General features: G+C 33.4%; 1 protein-coding gene across 1 annotated transcript in view; it reads right to left on the bottom strand.

Annotated features, from left to right (window-relative positions):
• The window catches only part of LOC147071096 (dynein beta chain, ciliary-like), a 103,559-nt gene that overhangs the window by 64,433 nt on the left and 25,442 nt on the right, over window positions 1–13,684 (bottom strand). Inside the window, exons 21-25 of the mRNA XM_085948683.1 lie at window positions 10,427–10,567; window positions 8,355–8,449; window positions 6,674–6,844; window positions 4,828–4,997; window positions 3,267–3,486 (exon numbers count right to left, since the gene is read on the bottom strand). Coding sequence (XP_085804809.1) covers window positions 3,267–3,486; window positions 4,828–4,997; window positions 6,674–6,844; window positions 8,355–8,449; window positions 10,427–10,567 — 797 coding nt within the window. The remainder of the gene's footprint in view (window positions 1–3,266; window positions 3,487–4,827; window positions 4,998–6,673; window positions 6,845–8,354; window positions 8,450–10,426; window positions 10,568–13,684) is intronic.

The raw sequence follows: 13,684 nt of genomic DNA, 5'->3' as shown, positions 1-13,684 counted from the left end.
TTACCCCGTATCTGACCTATATGACGAAAATGACTTAAAAAACTTTGACTAAAAACAACAAAAATACTGCCCATCGACTGCGAAATTCCCATATCTGTAGTTATTTTAACAAAAATGATACAGCCATTTTAGTAATTTCCCATATCTGAAGATTGCAGAAATAAACCTGTAATAGCCCGTATCTTGCGTCTAAGCTGTTAAACGTGTTGCATGACGTGTGTTGAATTCAACTTCAAAATGTCAATTTAGAATTATTAATAAGGTAAAATAGTTTTGGATGTTTATCTTTATATGAATATCACATTTTATTGGATGTTATCATTATATTATACAACATGTGTGAACTATTAACAGTCAGATACGGAATATTAAATATTTAGTTTTTTTTTGCTTCCTGCACAATTTGTAAAAAGTCGCTTACGGGATATTAACATTAGGCCATCGAAGTGTCATTGACATTTTAGACATCATTATTTTATATAACTGAGTTAGAAATCATACAATACGAAATCCTGAAATATATGTACAAAATAATGTAACAATATGTATGAAAATTACAATTATTTTTTTACTTACAAGAGTATACACTGAATGCTTCTTTTTTCCATCCTTCCAGTTAAGGCGGCGTAAAAAAAACAATCCATCATGAAAACTAAGCAATGAAAAAGACATGTTTTAAAGAAATCAATTGTACACTTGGTACTTTCAAGGAATTCACAAAATATACAGTAGGTACCCATTTAATCTACCAGTAGCGAAGGTTGGAGGTAGGCTGTTAAGATCCGCCATAAAAATGCACATTACACTTTGTTGGTCATACATATTTGTTTTTATTGAACTAAGAATACAATTTACAGATGTTATTGGTTAGTTTTTTTTAATCAATTAAACCCTGACTAAACCAAACCATATTAGTTTTGGTATATTTTGGGCAATACAACAATGTGCACACTTTTTCATTCAGACTTATTTGTTTTCGTTGGATTAAGAATACATACATAGTACACATATAGTTGGCTCATTTTTGAAATTTATTAAGCCCTGCCAAAACCAAACCATATTTTGGTATATTTTGGGCAATACTAAAAAATTGTGCACACTTTTTCATTCATGTTTATTTATTTTCATTGGATTAAGAATATATTGTATTGTTGATAATTTTTTTTTAATTTATTAAGCCCTGCCTAAGCAAACTATAATAGATAAAAATATTATTCTATCTATAAAATATTCAAAGTTATGTATGATTTCATTGCATAATTTTAGATATTTTGTAGATAGACGAGTATTTTTTGACTATTATCTATTGTGACATGGTTTTCGCAGGGTTTAATTGAATTTTAAAAACTAAAAAACACCATCGGTAAATTGTAGTCTTATTTCAGTGAAAACAAATACGTATTGACTGACAAAGTGTAGAGTGCACTATTTATGGCGGATCTTAACAGCCTACCTCCACCCTTCGCCACTGTAATCTACATATTATTATAATAATAATTAGAACTAGTTTCATCTGCTTAGACAGACAAATATTCATAACAACAAATGCAAGTATAAAATTTAAATACTAATTTGAGAAGCAGACTACCTTATCTCCATAAAGAACACTTTCAGGAATTTGCAATTTAAGATTTTTCATGCCAGTAATATTAATTTACTTTTGGCTTTACTGTTTTAAGAATATCTAGTATCTGAGTAACAGATATAAGCAGTGACGGCTCGTGGATAAGATATCTGGGGGTGCTGCGGTTGATTAAAAATAAAAAAAATGTTTATTTGGATTATATTTTACTATAAACATCAAAATTAAATATAAATTATTAATTATATTAATAAGTAATTAAAATAAAGAACTTTGCATAAATTGCTTGGAGAAATAAATTTTAACAATGTTAATAAATCATTAAAGCTATATTTCTTTCATCCGCTGTCGCGCGTGTGCTCACGTACGAACGCAGAAACACCGATACACTGTCGGGCCGATAGTACCGATCAAGCTCCCAGCTGCGTGCCCCGCTACCCGCACCCTTCCTACATCCATTCGAGCATATCCGTTTGAAAACGGTACTGCTGTACCGCGGTGTATGATAATTATTGGATATATCGGTGCGCGGGTGAGCTTAATTCACGCATCAATAATATTGATATTTTCATTAATATACATATATTTATGTATATTATAATATTCCATTTTTTTCAATTTACTTGGGGGTGCTGCAATTCCGCAGTGCATATGGACGAGCCGCCACTGGATATAAGTATTTGAATGAAGAAAAAACATGTTGTCTTCATATATTATTAATAGTAAATACATAGTTAATTAATATTTTGTGTGAATAAATAAAATTAAAATAATTCTTTTTGCACAAGTTTTTTTTCTAATACTTATGTTTTTAAGGTTTATCAAAATTATGTATTTCCAATAATAAGAATCTTAACATTATTAAATCTTGATTAAAATCTCTCTCATTATTAATAACTTAGAGAGCATATAAGTAATACCTACAGTCAAGAGAGGTAACACATTTCTTTTTCCAATATGTTCGGAGAATACTACTTAGGGGAATGGGAGGATTTGGCGGCAGAATTGCTAAATGGCTGCCATTTGGACCAATGAAATGATATGTGCAGAAAACACATTTGAGAAAATGGAAAGTTTTACTCAAGTCATTATTAGCATTTTCACTAATATCTAACTAATGTTCTCCCAAGGTGCAGAACTAACCTGCCATTAGTGATGCCAATTGGGAGGGCAATAACCATGTTTAATGAAATCGCTTCGGATATTGATATATTCCACTTATGTGAGGGTGAATTAGGTGGACGTTGTTTTATGAGTTTTTAAGATAGGGTCTATCGATAGTTCACCCTGTGTGCTTCCATCTACTTTAATTTTTGTTGTTTTATATTATTTCTTTTCTTATTTTGTTTCTTATTGTATTATTAAGTCACATCTCTCTGTATTTTTATTTTAAATACTGTTAACACTTATTTTATGTCATGTCGTGAACGCTTTGAATTTGTAATTTGTTATGTTCATTATATGTAAAATAAATAAATTTGATTTGATTTGATTTTAAGCCATCGAAAATCGTGTGTTTTCATTTCCTATGACCAGATGGCAACTGTTGTGTCAAACCGGTGTCGTCCTAGACCCAATGTTTGATTACCATAGACACAAAAATAGCATAAACATGGCAGTATTACCATGTTCTCTACATAAAATTATATCATCAAAGGATCTTGCCCAAAAATTCTTAAAATACCTGATCAAATGCTTCTTCAGAAAATTCAACCCCATATGCCTTCAGCAGCTCAATGATCTCTCGGAGAGGCTCAAACATGGAAGCTGTGCTGGTCTCCTGGCGCTCTCGAACCTTAATTAGACAAGCCATTACCCCGAGTAGTCCTTCATAATCATTTTCTGTCAACTCTATACTTAGGCTACCGATTGCTTGTTCAATAAAATTCTCCAGATCGTTTAGGCTAAAAAATTAAAAATTCATGTATATTTGAGACTTTCACTGCCGATTTACATGAGATATGTAGTAAATTGGACTGTATAAACAGTGGTTTATTTCTAAAAAAAGACGTGGAGTTTTTTAACAAACGTACATGTATTTTAATGCTGTTTTTCAGCTCATATGAATACGTGTATTAAATAAGGCTCTAAGTACCAAAAAGTAGTGTTGCCTGTAGTTACAAAATACCGAGTCATTGCAGTAAAATTTCATGAAGCAGACCTTTTGAAAAATGTAGTTTTACAGTGTGAAGAAATCACGGCAGCTTCTATAATTTTAGGTATTAAGAACTCGCAAGTGTCAACACACCATCGTCAGCTATTTTATATTGAATGCCGTTGAGAACTGCAGTGCTACTTATACCATTATAAATAAAACACGCCAACGGACTTACAACGTCGACAGGTTTAATTATTTTGCTGTATTTTTTTGACTTGCTTGAGGCACTTAGACTATAGTTGAAGTTATTGGCGTTGGTATGTGGAACATTTTTCTATAAAAATGTCAGTTTTTATGTTTTTGGTACTTAGCGCCTTAATTAATACACGTATTCATATGTCGTTCAATATTTGAGCAGTAGGGTCAAAGTCATATTTTTTTAATTCAGATTCTGTCCCAAGTAATATTTGGACAAAAATATTTACATATAACAAACTCCAAAAAGAAGCAAAAAAGCATTGGGTGTATGCAAACACTATTAATAATGTTAATGTTGTGAACATTGAACATTCATAACTTGGAAACACCTCAGATATATATATACCCACTAGAAGAAATCATATTTGAAAAAAATACGATGGTCGACAGAATTTGAACAAGTATAACCACTGGTATCGCGCCAACTGTGCATTAACCAATTACAAATACCAATACGAGCCTCCTATCTAATTGCGACAATTTAAGCTAGTAGGTCATACATGAAATGCTTATCAAATTGCGTTCGTTTGCTTATCAAATTGGTCTCGCCAAATATTTTAGTTATAACGTCTACTTGAACTTCCTAACAAATTTTAATAAACCATTTCGTTTATTCAACGAATAATTCACAAGATTTTGAGAATGTAACATTCCATATACTGAACATATATATCTGAGGTAAGTTATCTATGTTCAATTATGGAATGTTACATTCTCAAAATCTTGTGAATTATTCGTTGCATAAAAGAAATTGTTTATTAAAAGTTGTGAACATTGTTCGAAAACCCCAAGAAAAGAAGAACATGGTGACAGCCAAAATACCAAAAAAGATACAATGTAACGTTTCTGTAAATTTGCACAAATAAAAAAATATATATGATAATATTACCTATTATGAACATGATCTACCAAATCTTGTTTGAACATATTCCCCCATTTACAAACTAGGTTGAGTAAGGCTTGTTTTAAATGTTTCATGTCCAGTTGAAGCCATCCGTTGAACAAATGGGTCATAGGTAAACTGTCACACTCTTTACATAGGTTCTCGAATACATCTATCTGAAATACATTATTGACAATTAACGTTGATTCATTTATATTACTAAACTTAAATCATTTCATTCATTTCTAATAAAACTTAGTAATTCAAAAAGTTCTCCATATGATTGCATTCATTACTATGGAAAAAAAAATATTTTTTGCACTGGCAGCATTTAAAGGTCCTTTTAAAAGCCAGTTCTGTTGTCCGTTCAATTGAGGTTTCCGTTGCCAGGTCAGTTCGTAATCGGGGGTATATATTTACGTATTTTTTATCCACTAAAAATGAATATTATTACTTTCTTAACATATTGGTTGGTGTAATGCAGTACCTATATTTAAAGAAATTATAATATTTCAGTTTAATTTAGAAAATAAGTATTAAAAATATGGCAACATACTGTGGGTGTATCATGGATCTCCCATCATAGTATATATAAGTTATGATAGTTTGTTTAAGTACCTAATAACCATGCTACTTTGTAAGTTAGTTGATAAGAAAGGCTTGTAATATCATTTACGGAATCTTGTTGACGGCACGTACGGAGGGCAATCAACCCGCTTGAGTTATTTGCCCGATGACAATTTCATAATAACACATGATGTTTTCTTGATAATTTAACCATTTGTAATCATTTTGAATGCAGCCGCAGCAACTTTGTATTTGGAAATGTATTGTTAATTATTTTATAATGCAACTAGGAAACGATGACAGTGTCATATTTGCGTGAACCCTGCTTAGTTCATGCAATAAACAGTGACATGCATCTTCAGGTTGTGTCCCCAAGCCATCGATAGATTTCTTTTGCTTAAAATCGTATAAAAGCTCGAAGCACGAGAGATCTGCTATCACACGTCATAAATTCATTCCAACATACAGTCGAATCTCTGATCGACGAATAGTAATTTTTCTCATAACGCATCGTCGTAATCTAAATTGTCAAACTCATTTTTAACTACCAATGTACTGTCTGTAACTATTGTATCATTTATTGTTGAGGGAAATAAATCGGGTATTTACTTAATCACGCATCCACTTTCTATTCATTGAAGTCAACCTACCTACCACATCCAACACCTCCATCATCCCCTCACAATAAAACTAATTTACACGTCAATTTAACTGGCAACTCTAAAAACGGATACGATAACTGGTCGAAAATCCATCCTGTCTCGTCTCCGTTTTGGTTTCAGTCGGCCGCTTCCGTTTTGCATTTACATGTCAGTTTAACGAACAGCTCGACGGAAACGGAGACTGATTGGATAGTAAAACTGATTGTTTAAAATATATTTACATATTTTTAATACTACTTTTCTAATTTGGATTGAAATATTATAATTTATTTAAATATATGTACTGCATTACACCAACCAATATGTTTAGAAAGTAAATATAAAAATAATATTCATTTTTAGTGGATAAAAAATAAATAAATATACACCGCCGATTCCGAACTGACTTGGCAACAGAAACCTCGACTGAACGGACAACTGATCGTCTGAATACACCGCCGTTTCAAAACTGAACGGACCAAAATGGAAATCTCAACTAAATGGACAACAGAACTGACGTTTAAAAGGACCTTTAAATCATTGGTCTATTTTTACGACCGGCATATGACAAGAAATCACACTACAATTTCATCACCAGTTTTCGATACAAGTGTGCATCGTTGGCATTAGAAAAAATACCATACCTGGTCTTTAAATGTATCTAATGAAGGCCTCTCAGTGATAATTTCACCTTCTATTTCTTCAAGTTCAACATTTTCTAAGGTTTCTCTCAAAAGCACCTTCCCATATCTTAAAAACAAATTCAGGAACTCTTGCCGGTCATCGAGCCATAGATAGGCATACTTTTCATAAAACTAGAAATAACACAATGCATTTCTTATAACAAAATAATATATAATTTTTCTGCATACTATGGCATAAAATTAATTAAAAATTTACTTTATAATAGAACGATACTTTTGTAAGTTGCCATTTCAATGTCAAAAATACAGTGAACTATGAAATCAACGAATGATGGTCAACACTCACTCAAACTCATTCTAGTGTCAGTATCACTTACATAAACATATTGTTATTCATTCGAGTATCCTATTAAACATAACAACAGTGAATGTACTATCAATATTAAACCTATCAGTTGTGTATAACATACATCTACAAAGGTGCCCACGACATGAGAGCATTTCACTATGAGGAGGGTACTTTGCAACACACACTCTGGTGTCAATATTGGTATCGCTAACCCTAAGCGTAAGGACTGAATGAGAAGCATTTGCAGGGCGTGGCGTGCGGCGTCCATGTCAATCACGTGCTAAGCAAATGCATATTCCTGAGTGACCGGGCGAGGAGCGTTGGTGGGAGTGTGTATGTTTGAGTTTGGCAGAGCGTGCACGCTCATTTCACATCAGTTTGAAATTTAACGGCGTTTTAGTCGAACATGCATATTGTTTTCGTTGTCATTTGTAGAAAATATTTCTGAAATACAATCTATGCCTAAAATATGGCTGTCTTCTCATCCTCTTTACAAAAATAGAGTAATTAAGGCATTATTGAAGGTAAATAATGATTAATTGAGTTAGCATTTACTTGGTAGAATTCCATTTTACAAGAAATGAAAATATAATTAGATAGTCTTGATAATGCTGTTACAACCGAAATAGCTATCGACAAACCTTTTAAAAACCTGTAGAATTTAATATTAATTATATTTTCATTTCTTATAAATAATGATTTTTATTATTATTTCGTAATAAAGTATGTACATTTTTTGGATTATTTAATTACAAATCTATACAGGCTGGGCTTATTCTGTTTTGCTATTCTGCATCTCTCGCTGCCACAGAGGAACCGTTGTTTCATCTGTTACCGGAAAATCCATGATTATAACTTTAAAAACAGACTTGCCCATTCGTATGCTCACTGTGCACTGAAGCCAGAGCAATGAACGCCAAATACTACTTGTGACGCCGCATGCCACGGCCCGTAAAACGCTTCCCACTCAGGCCTTAACCTAACAGTGTTTTACCCAGATGATGTGTCTAATATACACCTACAGAATAATAGGAGATAGTATGTGCTCCCATGGTTTTCTAAAATTAAATCAAAACGATTATACAGCAAAGATGCAGCTGTAGAACGAGGTTGAGACATATGCAATGAGCTCCACAGATTGTCGGAAATTAATGGTGTCTGAGCGATCTGTGGAAATGGAGTCAAGATATCCCAGTTTAATCACAAACTGTACACTATCTTAGATTAACTAGATATCGTTGAATTGCAGACTCCATTAGGTGGAACACAAATATTAAGATGGATGTATCTTTAATGGAGTATCTGATGTCGACAGAGCATTTACATCCTCACCTGGATATATCTTAAAACATTTTCTGTTGTAGTCTTTACGTTCTGTTTTATTTTGACTTCCATTGACAGTAATGTCATATCGACTTTTGTTTCCACTGAAAAGTAAAAAAAAAACAGTTTAGACCTCAGAGTAATAATATTAACAAAATGGCTATTGTTCGGCAAAATGAAGCCGTGTTTCTCACGTATAACACACAGTAAAACCTCAATTTTATTATTATTAACTTAACTATGAAACGTTAAACCATGATGTTGCTTCTTAGTACGGCTACCAAATTTAAGCACAACATAGTTAACCATATTTTCTACTACATTAACTAAAAATAATTACCATTAACTTTATATTTAACACAAAAACAATAAATTTTAGCAACATGTGCTCACAGTTTTTAAATGAATGTAGTCATTCAAATATTTACCGGCAACGTTCACAAAAAATATTTAATTCAGCCGTAGAAAATCTATTTTACTCTAACGCATATTGCGGAGATATAATCGTGGCGAATGTTTTCTCACTCGTACTTATGGTTCGTTTTTGTTCAGGCCATGGTTTAGTCACTTTTAAAGAAAAGTCAGCAAGTGGTGAATATCCATTTCTTTTATAAAAAAACATGTTAATAAATCTCTTAGTGAGATGGCCAAAATCCACATCGGATTGTAGAGCCAATGAATGATAAAAGATCTGAAGTTAATACACTCGATCCTCTTTTTGCACGGGGGATACGTTCCAAAGACTACCGTGCAAAACAAAATTGTATAAAAAAAGATAAGGTGCCCATACAAAAAATAGGTTCCATTACTTAAAATCAACTCGAAATATGAAATTCTTGAACTCAAAAATAAATCGAATTTATTTTTTATTTATTTTATATCTACATAAAAATACATAGTTTTCAATTTAAATTAAATTTAGTGAGAAATATATTCATTCAGTGTCGCTACTTTTGACAATAAACGTGCCCGTTTAAGGCCGTTTTTCGCTGGCGAAAGATCACTTTCATCGATGGAAATATTTAATGACGCTGACGCCAAAGCACGCGGTGTGTCCCTCGTATCGAACCCGAAGTGACTGACTAGTGGCGCAATGTATGTACGTATGTATACTTATACGAGGTATAAATGAGAACTCTGCCATTCTGGGCAGTGTTGACCTGTGTGTCCCTGATAACTATCTTATAAATAGAGACCATCAGTTGTTTATTCTCCCAAGGTGCAGAACCAACCTGCCACTGGTAATGGCAATTTTGAGGGTGATAACTATGTTCAACGAAATTGCTTCGGGTGTTGATATATTCCACCTACGTGAGAATGAGTTTAGGTGGACGTTATTTTATAAATCCTTAAAATAGGGTCTGCTTAACTCATCCGGTGTACTTCCTTGTACCTGTCTAATTTATCTACTGATCTATCTCTTTTTTTATGTAATACTGTTATATTTATACGCCCACGGTGGCCGCGTGGCATAAGCGTTGGACTATCATGCCGTAGGTCCCAGGTTCGAATCCTGGGTCTGGCAAGTACACATATTGTTTTTCAATATGTGTGTGGGTCAGGGTATGGACCTAATAGGTTGAGCAAGTGGCTGACATCCATTTCTCGTAAAAATCAAAATCTGTTAATACAAACCTCTACTCTGTGGAGGCCCATATGATCCTATTAGGATCAGACATGGTCGAAGAGAAAGAAGAGATTTATATATCTTTGTTTCTAAATGTCATGTTGTGAACGTCTTAAACTTATAATTTGTAATGTCCACAATATGTTAAAAAATAAATAAATTGAAATTGAAATTTAAATTGAAATGTATGTCTGGGCGGCATCCGGTTACAACATATGTATGCACCAGTGGCATGCGGTCAGTTGCAACGCAATTTTTTGATAAATATGTACACACATACTTATTTTAATTCTCTTTGGTTTTTTTAAACCGTGTTAAAGCAAAAAAATCAGTGTAAATAAATTACACATTCTCGCAAATGAAAGTACTAATTTAGCACTAAGTATTTTCTTGTTTATGCATTATTTCTTGTTGTAAAAGAATAAGATGTATATTTAGTATTGGAAAGACTTACCGGCATAATTAGCTGCTTCCGTATTGTCAGCGACTCTTTTGAAGAGATGACCTTGTTGAAAAATATTAGCAATCATTTTATCAATTATGCCATAGAGACTACCCTCATCTTCATCCTCCAAAGACGGCTTGAAAGACAAATCTGAAAAATGTTCACAAAAAATTATCCATTAGTGGTATGTGTTTGGATAAATTACTATAAAATGTATGTGTGTAACATTTTATATCAAAATATTGTAGGAACTAAAAAAATAATTTATAAAAAATATTGTATCAGTAAATTTAATACAAAGATAACCAACATTACAATACCAAAAGTAACTAATTAATAGGTGTGTACCCATTTCTTTTTACTATTTTCAATCATAAGGGAAGAGCATTAAGATGTCCACATAGTGAAGGTTATATTGACAGATTTTTGTTGTTACATGGAATGGTTGTTCACGAACACGATGGTCTAATACAGTGTTGACGAACCTATGGTGAAAAAATACTTATAATAATAATAAATGACAGATCCATTGGCGGCTCTTTGCTAGATAATATGGGAGGTCAGTTTCAAATAATTTTATATTATTTTAATTTGCCTTTTCGTTGTACACTTAAAAGACGTATAGCAAACTGGCTTTTTAAACATTATAAAAGAAGTGCTATAAATTGTTAGATAGTTAGATAGAAAAGATAGGTACCTACTTACCCTTCAAAAAAATGTATATTTTCACATCAAACAATCAAAAATATTTAATAAAAACTCCGTAGCTTTTTAGCTTCATTTTTCATTAAACTGTCACTATCAGAAAAAGTGTTGTGTACTGTTATGAAATGGCGGGATCATTTATATATAAACACTTTTTATATTTCCACTGATTTTATTAGAAGGTTACTTTTATGATTGATACCTATAGCAGATTACATTTTAAAGGGTAACATTTATACAATGGTTTAACTGTTTAACACAATGAATGCAGTCGATGCGTTTTAGTCAAAGGTTGTATTGTATTTAAACTAAACTAAAAAGCTATTTTTGGTAGGGTACTATAATATTACAAAACAAACAATGACATTGCATATGAAACTTTCAGACAACAATAGGAAGTTTGAAATAATAAAAATATAAAAAGGTTACCAGATAAAAATAATACGGTTGAAACAATTGGTAGGTAAAACAAAACATGCTCAATGAAATCGCATGTTTGGTAGGTAAAACAAAACATGCTCGATGAAATCGCGAGGCAATAATAATTAATAACAGAACAACGTTTTATACCTGTTTCCTTTAACACACTGAAAAATGTATTGTTATCTTTTTCTCGGACAATGACGAAAATCTTGCCTATGCTGCGTAAAAACAAATTAAAAAAAGACTGGCAAAATGTGTGCTTTCTCCGTTTCACATATGGAAAATGAGAGAGAAAGAGAAATATTAGAAATATTTTATCCCGGCGTATTCCAAAATGACCCAAAGTATAGCGACCAAGCGGATTCTGTTTGTTTGAATTTTATACACACAGTTCGTCCGTCCGTGTGCGTCTCGCCTTGACGTGTTAGCTGATAATTATTATAATACATTGTACCTACATCTTAGATTATAACCTACATAGATTGTAAGATGTTTATTTTTGGAGGGTCATTGACCAAATGACCTAATAGACCAGCCGCCATTGGACAGATCAGATTGTATAAAAAATAGCAGACAAATACTTTTCAAGAATAAGCATTATGTTTAATCTCTATGTATATAAAAATCTCGTGTCACGATGTTTGTGGTCGAACTCCTCCGAAATGGCTTGACCGATTTTTATGAAATTTTTTATGTATATTTGTTAGGTATGAGAATAGGTCAACAAGTATATTTCATACCGCTAGGTGATTAGGGTATCTCTATCCAGAAAATTTTTTCTTTTATTTTTTGAAAATTTCTTTTTGTATTTTTTTTATTATTTTGCATCAAAAAATACCTATAACCCCAAATTTTCACCGTCCTACCCCCACTTTCCCATTTTTTAATAGCGATTTTATTATTTTTGTATGAACAAATTTAACCGTCGTTCGTATTTCAAACAGAACGAAAATATTTATGTTGTTGAATGACAGATGGCGCTACGTCCGAAAAGAATTCAAGAGAAGCGTCGCGTCATTTTGACATTTCATTCGACATATCACAACGCAGTGCGTGCAAAATTTTGTACGATTTATTTTAATTTATCTATTTTTATGTGCGTGTATTACAGTGCACAATGCCATCAAGACGCAAGGGGGGCCATTTGGGCCGTCGAACGAATAAAGCAACAAACATGCGAAATAGTAGAGCAGAAAGAAGAGACGAACAAATCCAACAAGATAACAAAAACGTGCGTGTAAGCATGTCGCAATTACGTACATCCCAATCACAAGAGGCACGAGCTGAACGAAATCAACAATGACAATTGGAACGGAGCCAAGCGCGCCGGTTCGTAGTTAACACACGCAGAGCAAATGACCGATAACGCCAACGAGTACATCGAACATTTACATCCGCTTCGTTCCTTCGTCTCGCATTCAAGTACGAGCCAGATATTGAATATTCCGCTCATCCGAAAGTACTGATTGGTGCTATGGACAAAGAATGTCCCCATTGTCATGCGCTCAAATTCAAACATGAGTCAGCCGGGATGTGTTGCGCATCAGGAAAAGTGCAACTACCAGAAATTGAGATACCACCAGAACCATTGAACGGCTTGCTCATCGGCACGGTTCCAGATTCAAACCTGTTCCTGAAGTCCATTCGCACATTCAATTCATGCTTCCAAAAGACTTCGTTCGGAGCAACAGAAATAGTTCACAATACTGCGGCAAATGGTCAACAATTCCATTCCACGTTTAAAATCAAAGGCCAAGTATACCACAAAGTAGGCTCATTGCTGCCAATGCCAAACGAACCACATAAACTTTTACAAATCTACTTCATGGGCGGTGAGGACATCAATCATGTGGATGCACGTTGCGGCTACAATATCCTCAATTCGCCTAATGCCAGGCGCATTGTCGGCGAACTGGACGCCCTGTTGAATGCAAAGTGACAATCACGCTATTGTCATCAATCCTGATAAAACACCAGCTGGAGAGCATGTGCTTCGATTCAATGTGCCTGTTGTTGACGACATTGCTGGAATCATGGTTGGCGACCGCACATCGACGCGAGAAATCGTGATTCGAAGAAGAAACAATAATCTGGAGTTCATCGCTGACACACACCGTTTATACGACGCTCTCCAATATC

This window comes from Rhyacophila brunnea, unplaced genomic scaffold (genome assembly GCF_057557595.1).
Source record: "Rhyacophila brunnea isolate RB1 unplaced genomic scaffold, BYU_Rbru_1.0 scaffold_20, whole genome shotgun sequence".
NCBI classification, from domain to species: domain Eukaryota; kingdom Metazoa; phylum Arthropoda; class Insecta; order Trichoptera; family Rhyacophilidae; genus Rhyacophila; species Rhyacophila brunnea.
The sequence above is the reverse complement of the archived record's forward strand: the minus strand, read 5'-3'. Positions and strand labels throughout refer to the sequence as shown.